Source organism: Marmota marmota, unplaced genomic scaffold (genome assembly GCF_001458135.2).
Source record: "Marmota marmota marmota unplaced genomic scaffold, marMar, whole genome shotgun sequence".
Lineage (NCBI taxonomy): Eukaryota > Metazoa > Chordata > Mammalia > Rodentia > Sciuridae > Marmota > Marmota marmota.
In genome coordinates this window covers 227,078-237,986 of record NW_026000093.1, presented here as the reverse complement: position 1 = coordinate 237,986, position 10,909 = coordinate 227,078, and the positions used below count along the sequence as shown (strand labels likewise).

Below are 10,909 nucleotides of genomic sequence, written 5' to 3'. Positions count from 1 at the left end.
TACTACAGGGATACTGCTACATCGATGTTCATAGCAGCACAATTCACAATCGCTAGACTGTGGAACCAACCCAGATGCCCTTCAATAGATGAATGGATAAAAAAAATGTGGCATTTATACACCATGGAGTATTATACAGCACTAAAAATGACAAAATCATGGAATTTGCAGGGAAATGGATGGCACTAGAGCAGATTATGCTTAGTGAAGCTAGCCAATCCCTAAAAAACAAATACCAAATGTCTTCTTTGATATAATGAGAGCAACTAAGAACAAAGCAGGGAGGAAGAGCAGGAAGAAAAGATTAACATTAAACAGATACATGAGGTGGGAGGGAAAGGGAGAGAAAAGGGAAACTGCATGGTAATGGAGGGAGATCCTCATTGTTATACAAAATTACATATAAGAGGTTGTGAGGGGAATGGGAAAATAAACAAGGAGAGAAATGAATTACAGTAGATGGGGTAGAGAGAGAAGATGGGAGGGGAGGGGAGGGGAGATAGTAGAGGATAGGAAAGGTAGCAGAATACAACAGTTACTAATAGGGCATTATGTAAAAATGTAGATGTGTAACCGACGTGATTCTGCAATCTGTATTTGGGGTAAAATTGGGAGTTCAAAACCCACCTGAATCAAATGTATGAAATATGATATGTCAAGAGCTTTGTAATGTTTTGAACAACCAATAAAAATAAAGAATGCTTAATATCAGCAGAAACTTCTAAGAGAACATCTTCAAAGATAATAGAGCAACAAACCATGAGACTAAAGAGATATATCCTGAACATAAATCCTACTTCCATAAATGTTTTTAGTTAAAAATGTTAAGAGGAAGATAGGTATGTATGAAACAATATTCAGCTTTTATTCTCCAACTGAAACTACCCCACTTGGAGAAAAAAAAAACATGTATGTCCACTTCTCTGATGGGAGATATTTTATATTCATTACAAATCTTTCTCTAGCTGGGGATATAGCTTAGTTGATAGAGTGCTTGCCTTGCATGCATAAGGCCTTTTGTTCAATCTCCAACACCAAAAAAAAAAAAAAACTTAGTCTGAAAATTAATATCATGATTTTACTTAAGACATGGACAAGAACCAAAGCCTTTTACCCTGTAATAGGTTATAATATATGGAAATAGAATAATCTAATTATTAATCATCAAATTGAAATTATCAAGTTTAATTATCAAAGTTCAAAATGAAATAAAATGGGTATACTGGCTGTCTGATACACACATGCAGATCTGGTGCAGACACACACACTTGCAGATACATTACATAGCTTTACCATGTAAAATGAGACGCATTTGGAGGAATCAGAGGGCAAAACATCTGTCATTGTTACTGTGCACCTCCTTCTCTGACCTAGACTGTGAGTGCGGGACCCTCCCTTCATCAGGCATTTTCAGCACCATTTTTCCCCTCAGAATAACAAGAAATAAGGTCTGAAAAAAAAAAAAATAAGGTCTGGATCTCCAGTACCTTCTCTGTCTGCTAAAACAGGGTCTTGAATGATAAACAGCATCTTTGAAGGGTTGTCCACACGATGGGTTTTACTTTCAGGGTTAATGTGTAAGGTAAGGAAAGGAAGCCAAGAGAAGATGTGCTTTTCACTTCCAGTTTCATACCAAGAATCAAGCCAAGAATTTTCTGTAACCAAGAACAATGTCATTTGAAAAACACTGTGAGAAATTTGGATAGTAACTTTAAAACCTGCATAACTAGCGTGCAGGGAGGCGCAGCACCATCTGGTAGAGTCCCAGCTGCAGCAGGGCGTCCCTCTGCAGCCCAGGGAGCTTAGCGTCCACGCCAGGGTACCCCTTCGCTCACCGTCGGCTCCTCTCTCTGCAGCTCCTCTGGGACCAGACCATGCGCTCCTGCGGCGGCCTCTGGAGCTGCTCGCTTCCTGCTTCCCAGGTGCAAGGACCACTTGATGGACACACGGCCCTCGGGCCAGGATGGCGGGCCGGGACAGCAGAGGAGGCTCTGCTCCTGGCAGTCCTGCTGGCTCTGCTGGCACCCTGGACAGGCCGAGGGGGCCCCACTGCAATCACCTCACTGAACAGCACGCTGGAGGCCGAGCTGGAGCACCGCTGGGAGAGCCTGCTGGCAGCCTCACAGCACCTGGAGGCTGCCATCCAGAGCAGCGCCGGTGATTACATCAAGCAGCTGCAGCGGCTGTACTACAACGTGGGCATTGGCTGCCACCTGCAGGTGCTCCCAGACTGTCCCATAGGTGTAGTGCATGCGGACACCAGCGACAGTGTGTTGGAGCTCTCCCCTGTGGAGCAGGGCATCTTGAGCATCTTCAGAGTGGCCAGCAGATTCTTCCTCAATGGGAAGGATCATTATTTCATCACTATACTCAGAATAGCACATATTTAAAACTCATGAATTTTTTATTTATGGAATTTTCCATGCAACAACTTAGAACTGCAGATTACCTAGTAAGTAAAATTATGGAAAGGAAACTGAATAAGAAGAACCTCCTGTAATAAGGGAAAAGAAGAAAGAAAGAAAGAAAGAAAGAAAGAAAGAAAGAAAGAAAGAAAGGAAGGAAGGAAGGAAGGAAGGAAGGAAGGAAGGAAAGAAAGAAAGAAAAAGAAAGAAAGAGAAAGAAAAGTTAGGATGGTCTTTCTATGACCCGGGTATTACTTAAGGTCCAAAGATTTACACATTTTTATACATTTTCAAGAGGTTTTCCTACAGCAATCCTGATGCAGGCATTTTTACTATGCCATCTTTACAGAAAAGGAAAGAAAAATCCTGAGATGTTGAGTAGTGTGCCCAAGGCTACATGGCTGTGCCATGTCAGAGCCAGGATTTGAGCCCAGGCAGTCAGTCAGATTTCTAAGTTCACATTCTACCTACCATTTTGTATTGCCTCTTTTCAATGTTTAAATATTATATATTCCTAAAGACGTTAATAGTAAGTACACAAAATTGTACTAAATAAAGGATGTTTTCTATGAAGAATTCAGAAATGTTTTTTTATTTTAATTACTAAATGCTTTTCAAAAATTACATGACTGCCAATATTCTTTATTTCCTTACAAAATCAAAGAAATTATTAATTTGTACCCAGGGCATTTACAATTTATTCAAATTCATAAATAGTCTAGTAGCTGAAGGCCAAGCACTAAATAACTAGACAGTCCACTCACAACTAAGGATCAAAGATCAGCCAAAGGCAGGTTGCCAATATCTCCTTTCACTTCAAATTGAATTGACACAAGTACTTTTCACATTCATTTCTACAGAGAAAAATCTTAAATTTAGCTATAATTTGACTAAGTAACTCCAGTCCAAATATGGCAGCTTCTATTCAGACTGAAATTAAAAAAATATTAATAAAAGTATCAGCAGTAAATTAATTTTCCAAAATTCTTGGCATAATGTAGATTTCAAAATAGAATGCCAAATTCTAAAAAGCACTGGTAAATGATAATTGAGAGTACTGAATTAGGCAATAACGGTATCTCAATGATTTTTATAGAATCAAAGTTAGGTGTTAAAAAGACCATGAACACAGACTTCATAAAGGTGAGATTCTAAATCCCAAAAATTACTCAGCATAATTCATTCTCAAAACAGCTTCATGCATTAAGTTATAGACTACAATTATAAAAATATTCACATTGTACATATCACCAGAGGACATAATTTATCTCTCAAATAAAATAATTTATTTCTTCAAATAATGAATGGGCAAGTCTAAACTGAAGGAATCATTCATGCTCTCAAAGATAATATAAGTTCTAAGAACTCCTCCTAATTTATAATTTTCCAAGGAAAAACAGTATAGTTTTGTGAGCAGACACTTAAACTAAGCACTAAATCATGAAGTATAATTATCCTGGGTAAAGGATGAACTAGTGCTGCTAGGGTTTTCTGATCCTAAATTTTCTAATCTTTTCACAGCAAATTTTTTCCAGGGGGCTTTCCAATTAATAATTGGGGTGAGATTGGAGCAGAACCTTTTCCCAACCAGGCTGTTGAGCTGAGTCTGTTATAAGCAGATTTCATCCAAAGGGAAACTATAAAGACAGGCTCCCTCACCCCTTGCTCTCTGCTTCTCACTTTTCTCCCTAATGCTCCATTCTCTGCCCCTGCTTTGCTCATCTCTTATTTACTCATTTTGTACAGAATTCACTTCTTATTGAGTCAAGACTCTTAAGCAAGGGTGGAATCAGCTGAAAAGGCTGCTTTCTGGTGGCTGCATGCCACCAAGCTCTGCTGATGCCTCCTCCCATCTGCACACTTTTGGCATTTTATCTCTGTCCTTCTCTAAATATGGCAGATTCTCAGAGCCCACATCTTTAAATCTGAAGCTTAATTTTGCTATATACAATGATCTTGGTTGGAATTCACTTTCTTTTAGAGCTTGATATATATTATTCAAGGACCTCCTGCAATTGAGGGTTTGGGTTGAGAAAACAGATAAAATCTAAATTGGTTTACCCCTATATATAATCTTTGTTTCTTGCAGGCTTTAAAATTCTATTCTTATTCTGTTAGTTATTCACTCTTATTATAATGTGCCTTGTCGAGGTTTTGCTGTAATTTTGTTCATCTGGGGTCTTGTAAGGCTCTTGTAGTTGATTTTCCATTTTATTCTTTAGATTTGGAAAATTTTCTGATATTATTTTCAAAAAGGTTATGCATTACTTTGGTTTGTATCTTCAAGACTTCATCTATTTTGGTCTTTTCATGTTATCTTGTATTTCTTAGAATTTCTGTTCATAATTTCTTATCATCTTCTTAGTGTGGTTGATTTCATTTTCATTTCCTGTGGTTCTTTTTCTTCTAAGTAATCCAGTCTGTTAGTGATATTTTTCATTAAAATTTTAATTTGGTTTATTGTTGTCTTCATTTGAAGATTTCTGTTTGATTTCTTTTTATAATCTTTGCCTCTTTATTGACATGATATTTTACTTACTGCATTTCCTCTACTGTATCATCCTTCATTTGAAAGCTTAGCCAAATTATGTATCTTCTAAATTCCTTTGTGATATTTCTTCTACTCTGTCATCTATAGATTCCATTGTTGGAACTTGATGGCTTTTTGAGGCACTTTGATCTCTTGATTTTCATGCTGTTTGTGTTTTTTCCCACATAGCAGTATGACTCTGAGGCAGTAGTTTCTACCCTGTGGTCTTATAGTGACCCTGAATTCTCCCAATACCTCACATTTAAGAGGAAGGCTAATATTAATAGCACCCAATGCAAATAATATACACCTTTAATCCTAATACTCCTATTAAAGCATCCACAGTTTTGTCACAATAAACAGAAATGATGTATTAAATTATTGTCTACAATATAAATAGTAAGTTTGCTAAAAGGGTTCACAATTTCTAATATTGGACAATGAGAGAACAGAAGTACTGTAAGATGTGGTGTTTTAAGGGAGAAAGAGAGAATATAGAGGTAAAAGTGAAAACAAAATTAATAAACATTTGCTTTTAGTATGGGAGAAGTGAGAAAGAATCCATGAAGACAGATAGGTGAGAGAAAAAAATATATAAAGATTTAGGGGGAAAAATATATATGTATATACAATCTCATATTTCTGGTGTGCTAGTGGTCACCATCTGGATGCCATATATATATATATAGTTTATATAATATTGACATCCCATTCCTCAATAAATTGATAAATAAAAAAAATTACATGTGGTAGGGGAGAAAAATCTCAATTGAAAATTAAATGATGGCTTCTATTGGCTTTCAAATTTTTTTCTCAATATTTCTTCTCCACCATTAGATAGAATTTTCTGAAGTTTTATGGTGGCTGCATTCTGGGTTGTTCCAGATGAGTTGGTTGTGTGAGCTAACAGCATGATGCTCTTACATCCTCTTCCAGTCTTTACACCCATTGTAGACAGGCCTTTCTCTCCCCAGGCAGTTCAAGACTCACTGAGCTGGAGAGAGCCTGGGTTTCCCCAGTTTGTTCAAATTGAGCTCTCCCTGAGAAACTGCCCCTAGTCTCTGGCTTTCCACAGCATGCTAGACTCAGACAGGGCCATAATAACCTAGCTGCAATCTGATGAACCTCTGTTTCAGCTTCCCCAGACTCTGTGTTGCTGAAGTTCCAAGATGTCATTGCCATTTCATTTTGCAGAGAGACCACAAGAGATGCACTTACACTAAGGAATGTCCATGCAAAGAGGCATCCAGATGGTGGCCACTAGCACACCCAGCAGAAAGTCCTCAGGTGCAACCAGACCCACAAGTAGCATGCCAATATATCTCCAGGCCCTGGCCAGTGTCCCCAGACTCAGGTGATCATGCCTCAAGATGGCGTCAGTGTTGACGGCAAACCTGCAGTCTCCAGTGGATATCCCAAGATGGTTGTGGTCATGTATAAACAAATCTGTGGGTACTGTGACAATGGACATGTAGGCATCAGAGGGCAGTGATCAATGATCCAATTGCAGTGTGTGAGCAGTCTGCAGATTAACATTGGATGATCCGTGAATGGGTGGCAGGTGGCAGAAAATGGGTAGGCAAGAGGTGGGTAAATGGACCTTGATATATCTTTTTCATGTGTTCACTCTGCCTCATTTCTTCAGCCCTGTCTTAACCAAGGCTTCCAGTGCCCTTTTCCAGGATCTCTGCAAAAGCTTCCCCCAAATTGTTTCCACCTTGACCTTTGCTATACATTATCCACAGAGCTGCCAGTTTGTCATAAACAAAATCAAATCATGGCACTCTCCTGGTTGAAAACCTCATACTGCATCTGAAAAAATCCAAACCTGTGTTCAAAGACAAAACCCCAGGTAATCTGGGCCTGCTTCTCTCAACTGTGGCCCCTCCTCACAGCACTGCAGCCACTCTGGGTTTCTATCAGGCCTTGAAACTCACCAGACACCTCCCCACCTTAGCTCCTCTGCAACTGCTGTGCCCAATGTCTAGCCCCATTTTTTCATGTCACTGGATCCTTCTTCAAATTTTGGTTTAAATGTCTTATCTTTGGACAAGTCTTCTCTGATCTTTTGATTACGTTTATGTGTTTATGCTTTTCTCATTTTTGTCATTTTACCTTTATCAGACTATTAATTTAGTAACAGGGACCAGTGAAATGTGACAAAACTGAGGCTTCTGATAAGTACTAGTTGAAGAAAGGTGTGCCGTTTCTTTATTCCACAGAACACAGGCCATAGAAGTACAAATAAAATGACTCATTCAAGTATATGATGATGGTCATCAAAAGATAAGAGAAAAGAAAAAGAGCTGAGTTAAAGCCATAAATTGTGTTAAAAGGCCATGCAGTGTATATTCTTCTCTATTAAATGCTCAGAGTGGAAAAATCAATGAGAAAGAAAGATTCATGTTTCCTGAAGCTAGAGAAGAAGTAAGAATGGGAATGGTTACAATTGAGTAAAGGGTTTTTTTGGGGTAGAGAAGAATTTCTGATTGGTGCACAACAGGGTGGATGTGCTAATGCCTAGAACAAGAACTGGGCACTTCACAAGTGAATTTTATTGTGGGTAGAGTACATCCCAATAAAGATATTATTTTAAAAAAAGGGTACATGAGATGAACTGCTGTGAAGCTGCTATATCAAACTAATGGAACCACAAGCTCTCAAAAATCAGGCCATATTATTGATCATTTTGTCTGCAGAGCCTATTACAGAGCTGGTACTTAATGCCTGAATGATGACTGGATACTAGGGACTGTGATCTGGAAGCAAATACTCTAACCATTAGATATAGATAAGCTTTGTTCAGCTCTGATTTCAACAAAGAGTGATCCCTCATGAGAAATAATTTCATATTAACCAGATGTGAAACTTAGTAATCCAAAAAAGACTCCTAAATCTGTGCCAGTATTTGATAATTATGTACACATATAAAAGTCCTCTAAGGTTGGAAGGCCAACTCACTATCCCTGAACTCCACAGAGAGAGAGAACAGAAACTAAGCAAAACTTAACATTCTCCCCTGGTACCTGGATGAGTATGGCATCACAATTTCAGAGGCTGGGTAAAGTGCCTTCTGCCATATCTGCCATATGACAGGAGATGAACTCTGTCACAAGCATTCACAAAAATTCACCAAAAAGGTACTATTTGAACACTGAGGATCATCCTCCATGTTAAAGCTCCACCTCTAACATATTCTTTGGCTTTAAATATCCTAGTTACTTTTCTTTCCCCATCTACTTACCCACAAAATCTTTTTGATAAGACTTCTGCTATTTTCATTCATAGTATGTCATGAGGACTGAGAGCAGTCCTGCAGGCAGGTAAGAAAATTGTTTGCCTCCACATCATTTGCATGGGCCTCATGTTTCCCACTTCTGCTTCCAGGATGTTAAACTCTTGTCATCAAAGTTAAACACTACTTTGCCAACTCAAATGGAACCAAGTTTTTCTAAGGTTCCACCCTTTTAGGGCTGTTCAGTCTGCACAGAAAGTGTTCCTGTCCTGCCACATACCACCAGTAGCACCATGGCTTCAGCTACCTGCAATCACCAAGAGAAGATACTAGAGACCTCCATCACTCCAGCTGCACTCAGCAGTGATGCAGACCTCAAACTTAACCATGCACCTACTGCCAGCCAGTGCCCATGACCTGGTCTAACACTGTCTGTGAGGCAGCGTTTCTCATGGATCCTGACAATGTGAGAGAAAATATAAAGTTCTCATAATAATCTTGGTCGCTGAAGCTGTCACTATGCACAGTGTGATTCTGTGTAAATCCCAGAACAGGCAACTGAGTCAACAGGATGGATTCTATTGCTTGAGCAAGCATAACACTTTCCATCTTTTACTCACCCACTCTCAGGGACACTATTTTGCCTCAGAATAAAATTAGCTCAGACAAAAGAATCCTGTGACTTAACTTCCTGAATGTGGTCACAAGAGAAACAACCAACAGAACTTTCTCTGCTTTAGAAACCAACACTTGGAAAAGCACCAAGGATATTTTATAGGAGCTGAGGCCACTGGGGCAGGGGCTGTGCCCTAGGCTGAAGCATATCCTTTACTCACCTAGTCTGCTATGAGTCACAGAACACATGTGCACAGCCATGCAGAGAAACCCATCTACATCATCCTCAAGGCTACATGCCTGGATATTAGTTGTTTTACGTGTGTGTGTGTGTGTGTGTGGGGGGGGTGCATACAGCATAGACTTCACTAATTTGGACTCTAGTAGGCAAATTCCTTTCTTGCTTGGCATCTAGTGGTGAATATCACTACTTTAGCTCCATAAATCATTCTCCCTGCTCTGTAAATAAAGCTGGGGTGCCCCTGGAAACATGGCTCTGTGGTGACATTATAAGCTGTCAGAGAATGGAATCAAATGCTCATAGAGGCAGTTCGAGGAGGCATTTAGAGCATCTTGTCTACCCAGATCAAGTTCCCACCAAAGTCATGAGCAGGCACTAGCCAATGATCCTGCCCTTTCTCTGAACAAGTCCCAGATACCTTAAAGCCCAGGAAATCTTGAGTTTCTTCTCAGTGCTGTTTCTTCCAAGGCTCAAAATGCTCCTGTTCCAACCCCATTTTCCTATAGTTCCTGATCCTCACTTCCAACTATTATACTCACTCTAACACTTGCTTAGATACCTTAAACTTCCCACTGCTCTTAACTTTTTCCTCTTTTCTATCTCAGCCCCTTATTATCATGGTGACTCACTAAAATTTGTCAATCCTTCTCAAGTTCCATTCTGAAATCCAGACTTCCAATACCCCACAAGTTAGTCTAAAAAATAGTTTTCCTGGAAAGCACAGCCTTTGCAACAGCCTGAACACCAACTGTTTACAGAAGTGTTCCCAGAACAGCAAGAGGAAAGAGTGAACAATCCACAGGGAATCCTCAGGAAGGGGCGTGGAGCTGAAATTTATTTTCTGATACACATGCATTCAACTGTTCTACTTCTGTAAGGTTCAAAACTCATCCATCAAAAAAATTCAACTCTACCATGTTCCTGGATTCCATCATCTGAGCTCTTTGAATGGGAGGAGAGGCCCAATTTCTGGGATTGGCTGAGTAGTCTAGGAGAGCATGAGAAGACAAGGCCTATACATCAACTTTCTGGTCTTTGTCCACTATAACTATTCATCCAATCCACAGGTGCTCACAGTCTCCTAACTGTATCATATTTGTCTAATTGTCATTCCATCCCTTATAAAACTCAGAGACAATTGACACATATAACTCCCTTGCAAACACCCTTAACATTTTGTTCCTGACCCTCTTTATCTGAAACTCTCAACTTCACTGGAAAAATTTATCTCCACACATGGTAACTGCATCTGCACTCAATGTTTCCCACAAAATAGTGAGTTCCCTTTTTGGCTATAGACTCTGGATGATTATTAACACTTTCACTTCTTTTCCAGTGACACATGTCACCCAGAACTCAAAAGATCTTTGCAATATTCAGAGAGACTTCAAGTCCACAAAAAAACCCATTGATTTCTCATGAGTACATCTATCAAAAAACATACATCCATACCTGTTTTCTGGTTTCTGACCTGTTCAAGTGAAAGTGTCTCTGACTTTATTAAGTGCCTCAAAGCATGACCACATACAGTTATGAGATTGTACACTTCATAGCTGTCAGGTCCTGGTCCTCTTCTGGGAATGGCCTTGTCCCTAGCTCACATCCCTTTCAACAGAGTTTTTCTTCTCCTATTTATTCACACTCTCTTAAATCTTTCCAACTTCATTCTCCATCAGATAATTTCCATTGGCATACAAAAATCATCTGATATTCCTCACCTTAAGGGAAAATCACTACCCTCACCTTTCTGTACCCACAATGGACACTACATTATACTCTGGAGCCATTCACAAGAGTGCCAAACAGTTACTTTAATTTTCTATCTCCATCTTTTACATACATATATTTAAATTAGTAAAACTATCTTAACTACAGAAATTAAA

The 10,909-nt window shown here is 39.3% G+C and overlaps 1 protein-coding gene across 1 annotated transcript; it reads left to right on the top strand.

The window, feature by feature from the left end:
- The first annotated feature begins 1,874 nt into the window (after positions 1–1,874).
- Positions 1,875–3,230, top strand: LOC107142234 (fibroblast growth factor 4-like). Its single transcript, XM_048782835.1, has 2 exons — positions 1,875–2,338; positions 3,179–3,230. The coding sequence occupies exons 1-2, from the start codon at positions 1,875–1,877 to the stop codon at positions 3,228–3,230; spliced, it is 516 nt and encodes a 171-aa protein (XP_048638792.1).
- Positions 3,231–10,909: the final 7,679 nt, after the last annotated feature.

Coding starts and splice junctions, on each gene's coding strand:
- LOC107142234 (XM_048782835.1), top strand. CDS start 1,875: ATGCGCTCCTGCGGCGGCCTCTGGAGCTGCTCGCTTCCTGCTTCCCAG. Junction 2,339..3,178: donor GTGGCCAGCAGATTCTTCCT/CAATGGGAAGGA, acceptor CACAACTAAGGA/TCAAAGATCAGCCAAAGGCA.